The sequence below is a fragment of the Castor canadensis genome, chromosome 17, assembly GCF_047511655.1.
Source record: "Castor canadensis chromosome 17, mCasCan1.hap1v2, whole genome shotgun sequence".
In the NCBI taxonomy this organism is placed as follows: Eukaryota; Metazoa; Chordata; class Mammalia; order Rodentia; family Castoridae; genus Castor; species Castor canadensis.
This window is the reverse complement of record NC_133402.1, coordinates 44,760,495-44,775,316: the sequence shown is the minus strand read 5'-3', so window position 1 is coordinate 44,775,316 and position 14,822 is coordinate 44,760,495. Positions and strand designations below refer to the sequence as shown.

General features: G+C 39.5%; 1 protein-coding gene across 2 annotated transcripts in view; it reads right to left on the bottom strand.

Moving 5' to 3' along the window:
• Abhd5 (abhydrolase domain containing 5, lysophosphatidic acid acyltransferase) overlaps positions 1 to 14,346 on the bottom strand; it is a 29,258-nt gene extending 14,912 nt beyond the window's left edge. The window contains exons 1-3 of one of the 2 annotated variants that reach the window (XM_074059887.1): positions 14,200 to 14,346; positions 3,070 to 3,155; positions 183 to 555 (exon numbers count right to left, since the gene is read on the bottom strand). In XM_074059887.1, coding sequence (XP_073915988.1) covers positions 183 to 555; positions 3,070 to 3,155; positions 14,200 to 14,243 — 503 coding nt within the window. In that variant the 5' untranslated portion in view covers positions 14,244 to 14,346. Of the gene's footprint in view, positions 1 to 182; positions 556 to 3,069; positions 3,156 to 13,612; positions 13,768 to 14,199 lie in introns of those variants that run through there. The other variant, XM_020169302.2, reaches the window with a different exon arrangement.
• Between the last annotated feature and the right edge of the window lie 476 nt (positions 14,347 to 14,822).

Genomic DNA, 14,822 nt, shown 5'->3' with positions numbered 1-14,822 from the left:
ATCAACTGTATCATTATTTCAGCTACTAAACTGATTGCCAGTTGTGACAATTTGGTCTACAGGGTCTTTTAGAGAATGCCTATCTTTCTAAGGCTCAAACACCAATAAGCAGGAAACATGGGAACCAGAGACTAGCACTTGGATGTCAACTATAATCCCTCTCTTTTGTCACCATCACTTACCTTAATGGGTACTTCAGTGAATAGGCAGCAGACAAGAACCCTCCCAAGTTGTGCCCAAGCAAGATCATTTTGTCCAATCCTAGGGCTTGTCTCCACTCTTCAATGGATTCCACAAACTGATTCTCCACCTCTTCAGCGTCACTGTCAAACCTGGGTCTACTACTTCGTCCAAAGCCCAGTAGGTCAAAAGCAAAGACGGGCCTATCTGTACAAAGATCTCCAAAATTCAGTGCCCAGAGTCCAAGACCTCCTCCAAAACCATGGAGGAGGACAAGAGGAGTCTTATTTGAAATATTGTGAGAGAACTTCAGTGTCCATATTCTATTGCCATTAGATATACAAACAGGCTCTTTTTTGTAAGTGCAGGGGACACCTAGTGAAAACATAAAAGAGAAATTCTGCTTAACTTCACAGCTCCTGAGGAGTATTCTCAGAGCAAACAAAAATTAATAATCTAGAAATCATATGGTATCCAGTTGAATGATTTTAGCTTTTATTATGTCAGCCCTAAAAAAAAAAAAGTATGTTTGTTTTTAAGCAAACAATTCTAAATGACCACATTTTTATATCTAAGTGGACAGACTTACCTTAGATAAGCCTCAAGTTACCTGTGGTCTAAGTCTTTGATAAATCATATATGTTATCTCCTGACTTCTTTCCACTCTATCAAATGAGGGTATTACATGCCCAGAACTGGAGAAGAACTCAGTGGTCATGAACCCATTATTTTAAGGTCTCGACGCTTTGTAAACAATAACAAAAGAACATCACTTTGATTTTGTAGAATACTTGATGAATGAAGCATTGAAGACTACAGTCAGACTTGAAGAAATTATGAAAAGTAATTGTGAATTTGGGGAAGGATTAATGGCATCCACATTAAACACATACCTGAAATCTTAAATCATTTCAAAGCTTTGTAGAAAAGAGGTGATAGGGTATGGCAGGAACTCCTCGGCATGAGATACCAGGTAACCTGAGTTCAAGTCCAGTAATTGCTCAGAAAGAACAAAGAGTCATGATTTTATAGATCAAAAACTCTCATGTTCAATGGCTTGAGATTACTTTAAATACCCCTCAACACTGACTAAATCTGAAACTAAACTCAAAGTTTGTTTACATTAAATTATCAACTGAATAGCTACACTTCAGATGTGCCCTTTAATTATTTCTGCACATTCCTCTGCATGGGAGAACCAGGTGTTTCCACCCTTTAACAAAAGACATAATCCCAGGTATGTATTTACATGGTAGCAGATCCCATGCTCCTCCATGAGGAGAAATACCACCAGCTTTTAAAAGGAAGTGATTGGCATTAGTGCCAGGCCAAGTCACTTCAGCATTTTGAACACAGGTGCCTGTGCATTTCCACAAAAATTATCTATTATGTCTATTAGAGAGCTCATCTCACTTGGTTTCATGTCTGATGTTACAGCAGGTACCAATTTTTACTCCTTTGTGCAACCCGAGAACCCAGAGTAGGAAATCAATGCTTATTAAATGCATGTAGCATCCTTTTCTTAAAATCTCTTGACATGAGTTCTGTATTTTGATAAACTACAATGACAACTTTGCCAGCAAGATTATCCAAGTATATGGAGAAACCAGAAATTCTTTTTTTTGTTTTATGTTTTTTTTTTTGGTGGTACTGGGGTTTGAACCAGGGTGTTATGTTTGCTAGGCAGGTGCTCTACCATTTGAGCAACTCCAGCAGCAGAAGTTCACTTTCGTGTTAAAACCCACATAAGAGGGATAATTATAACTTATTAAAGATATAGCCAGTAATGGGCCCTTATTCTTGAATCACCAAATGTACAAATAAGAAAGCCATTAATGGTAAAGAGGACAAGAAATAGATGTGAACAAACATTGGCACATACACACAAAATAATCATGGTTATAAGCCGCACTACCTAAGCCACTCCTTTAAACTAGATCAGCAGGACAAAAGTATACACTAAACACTACAGCTTAATACTGTACCCTAGATCCCAGAGACTACCCTGACAGAAGTCTGGACAAATTTCAGTGCTCAGAAGGAACAACAACACCAAAGGCTTCTGCACCAGTAAAAACAGAATAAAGAATCCTAGAATGCTGTTACTAGAAGGAATTCTAAAGAGCATATTACTCCCATATTTTACAGGTAAGAAATGGGAAGCTGAGCAAAGAGACTTGCCTGAGATTCTGTGACCATCTTGTGGCATATCTGGGCCTAAACCAAGTCTAAAGTATGTTCTACTATACAAGACTCTCAGAACACCTAGAATCTGTTCTCCAAGTGCAAAGTCTGGGACATATGCGGGCTCCTTGAGACCTTTTGAGGAGGTCAAAAACTGGTTTTATAATAATATTAAAACTGCCATTTTCATGCTCATTCTCTGATGAATGTACAATGGACTTTTTCAGTGTAGAAGCAGGTATGAGGATTGAGCTGTTTCATATTAAGGTAGACATAAAAGAGATTTGTAATCACAAAAATGAGTTACTCTTCTCATTACACTTTTGTTTGGAAAGTAGCTATCATTTAATAAACATGTTATTTCTTTTAACCTGTAATGAGTTTATTATCATTATTTTCAAATAAATTAATACATTAACATAGTTCAATTTTAATTTATAATATGGTACATATTGATAACTATAACCCATAAACAAAGCTCCTTGGAGTCCTTACTAATTTAAGAGTTCAACAGGGACCCAAGATCAAAAAGGGTGACACTCGCTTTCCCACCACATTTCAGCACTTGCTGATATGAAAGAGAAAAAACCATTCTTTTGCCAACAACTAACACATCATAGACTCTTATCTCCAGTTTCAGGGCAATACAATATATTGACCAATTTTAGTAAATAGTGTTAGTAACTTACAAGAAGAAAACCTTACATTTTAACATTTTCTCCTCAGCTTCTTTGAGGTGTGATGTAGATGTAGGGCACCAGGTGGGAAGCCAACCCGTTAGCCATCCTGACCTAGAGTGCCAAAACAAAATGCAAATAGGTGAGTTCATGCACTTCTCAACTCCCACCTATTACCCACTGAGAAGAAGCTGCAGAAAATAACCCACTATCTACATGTGGCAAAAGTCACCCACAGGTGCAAAACATTGTGCTAAGTACTGGGATACAGATATTCAGTATCAGCTGGTGTCCCTATAAGTAGACAGCAAAATCCATCCTATCTTAATGGATAGTTAGATTCCAAATAATTAAGTAGAGGCTAAAAACGTGCAGAATTAAGGAATAAGGAAAAACCAAAAAGGCATTCCCCCAGTGCAGGATAGCCTCTTATTAGGGCAAAGTTCAAAAAAAGTTAAGACTATGAGTGGGTTCATTTGAATGGTAGGTTCAAAGTGAATATAAAAGGCATGTTGTGGGACTGAATATTAAAAGTCTTGAGGGGTCTTTGTTGTTTTTTTTTAAGCTTCAAATCTCATGAGAAAGAGTAGCAATACACCCCTAAAACAAATGTAAGGAGCTAGCCTGTGTATAGTGTGCCTAGGTGAATTGGTTAAGACTGTTAAGAGAAAAACAAAAACAGCTGTGGGTTCCAGCAAACAGCAGATGAATGATGCAGTATCTCTCAGAAGACCGTGAACAAAAACAAGAAGGAAGCAGGTCTGAGGCACTGGCAAGGGGGAAGCTATAACTGATACACCTAGCAAGCAACCAGCCACTGCAAGAGTGAGCTCATACCTCCTGGTCTGACAGCAACAGACTAAAGCCTTACTGCAATAATTTGAGGCAAGGTAGATTCAACAGCCACTTGACAGTTGGCAAGGACTGGGTACATGGTGATATTATTTGAAGTGAGAACTTTCTAGTGAAAGGAAAATGAATTAGAAAAGGGAAAGTAACCAATTTCTACAGAGTCAAAATGAGAGATAAGGGCCAGAACCAAGGGACAGACAAAAAAAAAAATCTGGCCAAAAAATATTTAAAAGCAAAACAGGCTAGATTTGATCATTGGTTGGATATAAAGAAGGCGCAATAAGGATTCCCAGACTTTTGTCTCAGAATACCACCACTGTAATGCTAAAGAACTCATGATAGATGTGAAAAATGGATGGAACTGGAGATTATCATGTCAACCAAAATAAGCCAGACTGAGAAAGACAAGTATCACATGCTCTCTCTCATATGTGGAATCTAGTGCTTAAAAATGAATAACAGATATGCAAAATAGGTTCTGTTTGGGGGTGAGTACCAGCAGGAGGAGGGGGGAGGGCAAAAGGAGAGGGTGAACGGCTGGGGTGGGGTAAAAATGGTGGAAATAGCTGGGCGCTGGTGGCTCATGCCTGTAATCCTAGCTACTCAGGAGGCAGAGATCAGGAGGATCATGGTTCAAAGCCAGCCCAGTCAAACAGTTTGCAAGACCCTATCTCAAAAATACTCATCACTAAAAGGGCTGGTGGAGTAAAAGGTGAAGGCCCTGAGCTCAAGCCCCAGTACTGCCAAAAAAAATTGGTGGAAATTATTTATTTACATGTATGAAAGCAGAACAATGAAAGCTGTTAAAATTGTTTTAAGAAGGGGAGGGGTACAAGGGGGAGGGATAGAGGGGGGGATTTGATTGGGGTACACTGTATGCATGTATGGAAATATTCATAATGAAGTCCCTTTGTACAACTAATAAAAAAAATTTTTTAAAGACTGGGTGTGAGTAGGGCTGAGGATATAGCTCAATGGTAGAGCACTTTACCTACCATGACTGAGACCCTGGGTTTGATCTCCAGTACCAGAAACAAACCAAAACAACAACCAACCAACAAAACAAAACAGATATGGATAGAGAATCATGGTAAATTTTAGAAGAGTTGATCCAGCCGCCAGCTCTTACTAAACTTTGTAGGTTCATCATCCTTCATTTCCTTTTCCTATAACATTTATGGGAAATCTTATATATATATGAAATATACAAAAGAAATTATATATATATATATATATATATATATATATATAATGTTTTGCTGAATGATTAAGTCACCTACAATCGAGTCCAAGTTATTCCCATTTCACAGATGTGAAGCTGAAGTTCAGAAATTAATGTTAAACATCAGGTCCAGGATATTTAGCTAGTAATGACATAAGTAGAGACTTTGGGTTCAATTCTGAGTGACTCTAAAGCTCTTTTATCTCAGGTTATTTCCTTCCTTAAAATGCCTGAGGAGTAGCCCATTAGCTATAGGAGAAAGTTCATAAAGTCCACATTCCTTAGACCAGCACTGAAGGTACTTGACAATCTGCCCACAGCCTACTTCCTTTCACCTCAGTTTTTCTTTCCCACACTGTATTTTTTCAGTACCTCACCTCCCTCAAAATTTCACATTGTTGCCTGTCTTTATGGTTTTGCCCAACTCTTCCCTTTTGCCCAGAACACCTCACCTTTTCTGGGATACTATCCTTGACTCTGAGGCCAAGGGCAGAGGTCTGACTCTTGTTACAGATAGTACACTGTGAACATATTAAAAGCTAAATCCACCTTAGAAGTCATCCTTACATCCCCAGTGTCAAACACACTAACTGGCTGGTGGTCATGTGACTGTGAACTGAAGGCCTTGTCATCAGAAATACCACAAGTGTGATGAGGAAAGGCAGATGAGTTCACTTCTACAGGCAAACAGAATTTATAAGTACCACCAGTGGTATAACAGAAATGGACACGGCAAGGACTGTAACTCCCAAATCATAACAAAAAATGAACAGATGTTGATACAAAGAGGTGAATCAAAGAAAGGGTAATTTACAGTAGGAGCAATCAGAAGCACAATAACCTAATACCCACACTTTTTGTTTATTTGTTTTTGTTATTTGAGACAAGTGATCATTAAATTGACCAGGGTGTCCCTGAACTTGTGATCCTCCTGCCTTACCTTCCCAAGTGCTACAACACCATGTACTACAACACCAGATGCTATACTTTTTTCATGTAAATAAGTTATTCTTTTATAAAAAAGAACTTCCTAGTACGTTCAGACCATTTGTGTGTGTGTGTGTGTTTACATATACACAGACAGGATCAAAGACAGAGATGGAAGTAAATGTATTTGGTCAAGTTTCCATAGCCATGCAGTTATATTTTGGAGGCAGAATATGAAGAGAAAGCTGTCTGAAGATACATAATAGCTTACATTATAACGAGGCTCTACTTGAGTGTTTTCTACTGCCAGTTAGTTTCAAGCCTATGCATTAAAAAGATAAAATGATAAGACCTCTAGATGTCCCTCATAAATGTCAGATATACCTTACTATGAAGACATAAGACTATATAGAGTCAAAAAAGGCACTTCCTTCCAAATTCTTTTCAAGAAAAATGGTATAAAGTGTAATGAAATTTCTTCACATTTGTCTCCCTTAAAAATGTATTTCACCAAAGAAAGATATTGATTAAAATATAGCAAAAATATAAAGACCTAAGCATAATACAAAACATAAACATTAGTCCATTTACAAATGTTCATGTAAAATAAGCATATTTACAAATTTACAAGTTTGCATTACATATTAAATGTATGTAATATGTAGTATGTAATATATCACAAACATATTTACAAATTGTTAAGGACAAAAGATTCAAGGCTTCAGCAATTAAGTTTTCAATTCATTTAACAATTTTTTCAATGGTTTAAAAAAGGGGTTAACAAGCAGGAGTTTATTTTTGCTTTTTTTGTTTGTTTGTTGTTAAGCAAGCTATCATTAAGCTGAACGCTTTTGTCCTTGACCAAGCATCAGGTCTGTGTTTGACCATAAAAATATGTCCTAGTACCAATAGGAAGTTATTTATGACTCACTTCATCAATTTTCTTAAGCAAAATGCCTCAAAATCTAGCACAATTCTTTGCCAAAGACGGAAGTCAGTACAAAGAAAAGTTAAAGTGAAATTAATGGCAATTAGTTGGGGCAAAGAACACACAAATGCAATCTCTTAAAAATTAGAAAAAAAAAAAAACCCAAAATAATTCAGACTCTAAAAAGTTATGTATCAGCCTGTAATATAGGAATTGTGCCTAACTTCACGGATTTACCATTTATCACAAAACCAGCTTTCACAGGATAGGACTGTGCCTCCCAATGACCAGTTCAACTCAGCATCTTAAATGTAGTGATTAAATAAATATAGTGATTAAGTAAAATTAGGGCTCTTCAACCACAAGAAGAGGCACTAACTCTTCATGTTTTCATAGCAGTCTTTTTATCAAAACACACAATTTTTTAAGTAGGAATTTTTCCAAAGCATATTTGAACGGAAAAATTATATTTAATGAAACATAGTAAAATATTTTATCTTCATTCTTAATGAAGCTGCAAAGATAACACTTTTCCCCAAAGCCCTAACAATGTTTCTATTCAGATTTACTTTAAACAGTTAAGATATTTTATAGAAACTGCTTTCTACTTCTCTTAGAGATACTCTGTGAGGTTCAGTGTTACACATGATAGGCTCAGAAGAACACATCTAAAGAGTGAAAAGCCAGAATCTGACTGTTGTGTCCTCTAAGTTACTGCCCTTTGTTCAAGAGTCCCCATACCTTACTGTGTCAACAACCCTCTGAAACTTGCTCATCCAACCCTACCTCCTGTTTTAGGATTAAGTTAGGACACCTTTAACAGACCCTCTGCCCCTTCCCACAGGGTCTCCTATGTCAGGCAGTGTTGTACAGCATTCCCTAAGCATAGTATGTGGAAAACTGGAACTAGGGACACAAGACTGAAGCCAGTCAGACACCTGGACATTCTTCTAAGGTCACAAGAGTTACAATAAAAATTCACATGGCTGGCTGTCATACGGTAAACTTGTTACAGGGATGCCTACTAATAGCTTTGGAAAATGAATAGAAAAGCAAAATCTGTTTTACTAAGCAGATAATCAATAAACACTACCCCCATCACTGAGACCTAACTTCAGAGGAGACCAAAGTATCGATCACAATACAAAGACAAGCCATTCATCACAGGGACTGTAACTTTCCAGAAGTAAACACCTATAATACTAGGAAGGCTTGCTTACCAATGTACAAGCCAAAAACCTTTCTACACAGCCTCATTCGCTGGACATTGACCCTATGAGCAAGGCAAAGAATTCAGCCCTAAAGTATTTACTTGAAAAATCAAACCAAAGTATTCTTGCTCTGTGACACTGTAGTAGAAATTGAGAAAAAAATGTTTAGTAAGGAAAGCATTAAAAGACTACCCTAGAAGTAGCAATTCTAAGGAAAAGTAAGTTAAGATGTGCTTAACATATTAATAGAGTATATTCACCTACATGTCTGATCTTAAGTATACTGAGTTTGAGAGATGGATACCAATTTTTCCCCTCAACTTTCTACCTTTTTTTTTTAAAGTATCACTAACATTTTATTTGTTTCTCATGTCATAAACATGTAAGTTTCCTGGTAATCCTTGTTTTGTTCTCCAAGACATTTGACTATCTATAGTATTACTAAACTTGAATTACACAATCTATAAATATTGCGAAACAGTGAAAGAGGTTTCAAAGTATTCTGAAGAAAATATACAGAAGTCTGGCCAATTTCCACACACATTTGGCCACTTCAAATAACATTTCTAATTAGGTTATAAGCAAACAGGATTTCATTATATTATAGTTTTGTTTAAAATAGCCTCCATTTCTATACTGATATGGTTAAGAAGAAAAAATATGTTTACAAACTCATGAAACACAGTATTCCATTCCATTTAAAAAACTATGAGGGTTTGATTTTTATTATAAATATCTAAATTAATAGAGGTGTGAATATAAATGGAGGACTAAAAACTTCAACCAACAGAGGACTGAAAGTTTCCAAATTGGAAAATGCAACCCAACTAAAGACCTTTTTCTTGGGAACTGAATTATTAAGTTCTTAGGAAAGAGAAAAATATAAAGAGTATATCTCATACAACTGCAACTTAAGAGACTAACATACCATTTTAGATAAATGATTCTTAAATGGTTCAAGTTATTACTGACAATTAGATCTATGATAACCCAGCCCCTCTAATATATCTTAACACATTAATAGCTGTGTAGGGTATAGTTTTCAAGTGGTACAAGTGTAAGGCCCTGGATTCCATCTTTTATACCATACACAAAAAAATTAAAAAAAAAAAAAAAAAAAACTAAATATCCTAGTTCTCAAACTAAATAATGGTTTTAATAAAATTATCTCCAGATGATTTTTAAAAGTAACTCATTATCAGGAATGAGGAATTATAGAACCAGGAATTAAGACTAAAAATGTAACAATTACTCAAGGTTTCTAAAAACCAACATAATGTTTCAGAATTGCTATTATAAGTAATATGGGTCAAATCTTAAAGGACTATATTCAAAGACATCTGTAATTCTGAAACATGTTACCCAGTGTTGTTTTTAGTAAGTGGACCACCCTCTTGAACTTTATAATCTGTTAATAAGTTCTTTGTCACAGGACTGAAATCAGCATTTGCTGGTCTGTGACTAGCACATGGGTTGGTTCATCTAAGGTCATGAAATAGAATCCTATTCCCAACATACCCTGTACAATTTAAGTTCACAATTCTAATTGTTGTCCTATTCAAATTCAAACTTTTCTGAGTATCTTATGATGAAAAAAATTAAATCACGTAGCTGCAAAATATATAATCTACTAGTAGGTGTTTGATCTTAATGTTTGAGTTAGCATAAATTTATAACAGTTGAAGTGTTTAACATAATAAAACCATATTACAATTTACTATTTACAAAACTCATTTAATGCTCTACCAGATATTTAGGTAAGGCAAAGGCCTTGTTCTCACTGAGCTGACAAAACAAATACACAAACAGCTATACTATTAAATATTGTGGTAAATGCCATAAAGAGAGTTTACAGCTGATTGTGGTGGTAGTGCTTGGGAGGTTGAGGCAGGAGGATGGATGTTCCAGGACAGGCTGGGCTGCACAGGGAGACCCTGTTTCAAAAAAGCCAAAAACAAAAAAAGGAAGATTAGAAAAAGATACTATGGACCTTTAGAGAAGAAAGATCATTATCTGTTTTGGGTTAGAGAAAACAATGTGAACCTAACCATGGGGAAATGGGAGGGGAACAAGAAACATGTTTAGGAAACAAGAAAGGGATGACTTGGCTAGAGTTAAAAGTCCAATGCAAAGAGGAAATAAGATTCCAAAGCTAGATGGAAGCCACACTGCCTACAAACGGCTAAGTCAGGCTGAGGACACTGTGTGTGTAAGGACATATAAGTCACACACAGTGTGACTGTGCTTCCAACAAGACTGTTCCTCTTGGAAATGTAAGAGTAACTACTGAAATGAGCTGTGCTCACAGCATGTTACCAAGCTTGCAATAAACCAAGAGGAGCTGAACCAAGGTGGCTCCCAGGGAACAGTGGGACTGGAAAGGAGATGTTGTAAACTCAGAAGCTACTAGCCTTGGTAACAGATTTGGTATTCAAGGGTAATAAATGGGGTTGAGGGGAGTCAAACAACAATGCCACAGCTGTGATTCTGGGTAACCACAAGGATGTAATTGTCCAAATAAAAAGAGGGAAGTCAAGAGGAAGAATTGCACTTTTTGTATTGTTTCCTGAAAGGATGATCTAGGTCTGAACATGATAAATTTGACAAATCAAGTGCAAGCATCTGACAATTAGTAATATCACTAGAGTACAGAAGAGAAAGAGATCCCTATCCCCTCCACAGTCAAGATAGTTTAAGGAATGTGAGTAAACAAGACAAAAATAAAAACAAGGATGAAGATAGAATCATTTTAAAATGACTACACTTAAAAAACAGCTAAAGAAGGAAACCCAATCAAAGTAACTGTAAGTCTCAGGTAAAACAGTAAACAAAATATTCTAAGAGCTAGAATGTGTAATAGGAGTTTTATTACAGGATCAAACACCGAGAAGGAACCAAAAGAACTGAGGATGTATCGCAAGAGCACTTGCCTAGCATGCAAGACACTAAGCTCAATTTACAGCAGGAAGGGGAGGAGGAACCCAAGAGGAATAAGTACTGAGAAAAATAAAAGGCCACTGGAATGTGGCATTGAGGAGTTTCCTTATTTTTAAAAAGTCAAATAGCAAGGTCTACAAAAGAGGAGATGGCAGCAGGGAAGAAGGCATAGATCTGAATAGTTTTTTATGAGATAAGATAGAAAAATCCACTCTTCTATTGCTAAAGCAAAGAAGTATATCCAAACTCTAACATAAACCCAGTGAGATGCTAACAAACTAACTGAGGCAGGAAGGGAGAGAAATATAGCATTTGAGCATTTCCATGGATAAATATTCCCACTATGTCCAATTTCAAGCTGCTGATGTTAGTAAAACTGAAAATATAGCAATGTCTTGCTGGTAAAAACCAACTCTAGCACATCAATGCAAACCACCTTCTTTATGATCTACTCTGCAATTCAGAACCTCTGCAACAGGTTTCCTCTAAACTCATCTGACACTTAGTAATTCTCTGGGACAGCCTTGTAGCAATTCACACAAGTCTACCCTACTCTTGTTACATTTAGCTTTCTTAACTCTATTGCAACTGAAAAGGGTTGGATGTTGAAAGTAAAATGGCTCCAAGCATGCTTCTTTTCACTATAAGCCACAAAGGAAAAGAAAAGAATTTCATGCTCCAAAAGCTGCCAGATTACTGTTTATAACTGTTTCCTTTGTACATGTCATCTCCCCATCTCTATTAGCCTGTTTTGTGTTTCCAATAAGACAATACAGCAGACTAAGTTATAAAGAAAAGAGGGGTTTTTTGGGCATAGTTCTGGAAGCACCAAGTTGAGGGGCTGTATCTGGTGTCAAACGTCTTACTTGGCAAAATCCCAGGGTGGCACAAAGCATGATACTGCAAAAGACAAGGTGCACTAGGGCATATGGTATGTGTATGTTTGGTTTTTTTCTTTGTCTTTTATAAAGTCACCAAGATTTATGGGGGCTTCACTCTAATCAAGTTATCTGATTCTAAGCATTTCCCAAAGTCCCTACCTCTAAACACCACAGGTCAGATTAAAGTTCCACCCTGTTAATGTCTCACAGTGGGGATTAAATTTCAATATGTGAAGCCTTGTAGGACACTCAAATAATATCCACATAAACCCTTAAGGTCTTAAGGCCAGGGAACCTGATTCAAAACAAGAGTCAAACACCCCACGATTCCCAGTTAAAGTAAGAAGTAACAGAAAAATGGAGGAGTGCCTTAGACTAAATCCCCACTACTTGTTGGTGGCAGTTCCAGCTGCAAAATGGGACAGTGATACCTAGCATATAAGACAGGCCTTAGGTTTAATATGACCACATTTAGGGAACACCACCAGGAACTTAGCCTTCTGTGTTTGCTTGCTTGGTACAGTTTAAAAGCCACAACAGTGTAGACAGTGGACACTGCTCAAGTGTCTTACCAAGAATACCAGCAAAGCCCTCCTCTGTCTAGGAACTGTGGTGGTCAGCTGCTAATTTTCTATGGTCTATTCTCAATGACCTCCACCCATCACCTGAAGTCATAAATCCTTTCCCAGTTTGTGCCCTGGACTCCCAAGCCCCACAACAACATCAAAACCAAGAGTCCACCTTCCTCAGAAAGAATGAAAAGAAAGTTCTGACAAGCCTGATGAGAACACAACCTGCCAGCTGGGTTCCTACTTGCAACCACATGACATTCAGCATCTCCTGACAAGGTAACAAGTAAATTCATCAACAAATCAAAACAGTGGACCCATTCATCATAGAAACAAAACTCAGAAGAATCTAGTTTCTAGTATTTCACAATTTTCGTCTTCTAGTATTTTTCCAAATACTCCCGTTTGCATAACATTCCATATTTTATCATTTAGGTTATGCTTCCTCTGCAAATTTCCCCTCACAAGAAAGAACTATTGTCAAAATTATTTTTAAAAATTAAGCTAATAAAACATTTTTTTTGTTTTTTTTTTTTTGTGGGACTGGGGTTTGAACTCAGGGCTTTTCATGCATGCAAAGCAGGTGTTCTACCACTTGAACCACTCTCCAGTCCATTTTGCTGGTTTTTTTTGGAGATGAGGTCTTGCCTGGGCTAGCCTCAAACTGATCAGTCTCCCAAAAGTAGCTAGGATTACAGGAGTGAGCCACCATGCCTGGCTAACATCGATAAAACACACACACACACACACACTGTGTGTGTGTGTGTGTGTGTGTGTGTGTACATATATATATATGTATATAACATGTACATATATATATATCTACATTTTCCCACTAATTACTGTTCTACTCACAAGTGCATGGAGTCACAGATAAAAAAGAATAATTTAAATTCAGTCTATCTGCATATCAGAAAGCGTCACATGAGAAATCTGTCTCGCACCAAAGTTTCCCCCCCCACCAAGAGGGAGCAAAACAAAGGGGAGGGAAGCAAAAGAAGGTCGCCACTTGAAGATGAGTGACCACCCCTTTCAAGTGCCAACCTTCTTTCTACAAACTTGCTCTAAGTTCAGCTTCTTCCAAAACCTGAAGCCACACGGCCACCCCCGCGGCCCGCGGGATTGCTCCTTCCGGGGAACACTGCCCCTGCCTCTCGCGCTGGCAGGCGAACTCGGGCTCCCCATCCCCGGTCCCCCAGGCAGCGCCGCCCCTGCGCCTCGCTCCGGGCTTTGGAGGCGCTGGGACCCGCGGCGCGTGGGTCCGCCCGGGGCGGGACAAGCGCAGCGCGCACCTAGAGAGAGACCCGAGCGGCGGCGCTCGGACGTGAGCAGAGCCTCGGCGCTTCCCGTGACTGGAAGTCAGGTGCAGGGTCAGCGGGTCACCGCCCGAGGGCCGCGCGGGGACAGGGCCGCGTACACAGCCACCGAGCGGCCGTGGGCTCGCTGAAAGCCCTCCCGGCGCCCGGCCGGGGCAGGGCGGCGCCGCGCGGACTCGATCCGGACCGGGACACGCAGCGGCCAGACATCGCCCAGAGCCCTTCGTTCTGTCCACTGGGCCTCGGCCCGGACTCGAACCGCGCGGAGGGCGCGCGCCCGACAACCACGCAGACCCTTGTCCCGGCTGTACTCACCCCTGGCCGGTGTTGGCAGAGTCCACCTCCTCCTCCGCTGCCATCGCCGCCGCGCAGGCGCCCGAATATGTCTCGAAGCCGGCTGACAGGCCGACTGGGCCGCAAAGGGCCGCAGCCGCTCTTAAGGCTCCGCCGGAAGCGCATGCGCAGTCCGCCCACTAGGACGCCCCGGGAGGTGCGAAAGCGAGGCCGCGCCCACCCTCGACTGCGCATGCGCTGTCCCGCCCGGCGCGGCCTCCTGTGGGCCTGGCCGGAAAAGTCAACCTGGAGGAACTGGAGAGGCTCACGCCGGCGAGTTGTTTAGTAACTCGTTTGAATAATGACTGTATTGATGCATCATCCCGCTGGTACTCAATGTCAGGTGCTGGGCACGGGGGCGACCACCTGGCCCTGAAAGAGCCTGCTTTGTATCCCATAGAGCCTATAAGGGCGGGTGGAGTGCTCTTTTCCGTCCTCCGACCCCTGCAAGTGGGGTGGGCAGGGAGAGTACAGTGCTCTGGACCCTTCAGTCCACTTCAGAGTGTGGGGAACCGCTCTAAGCTCTGGGATTACAGTAATGGCCCAAACCAGCAAACCTCACCCTAAATACATGGGAGGGGGGAGACAGCCCGTATTTAAGTACT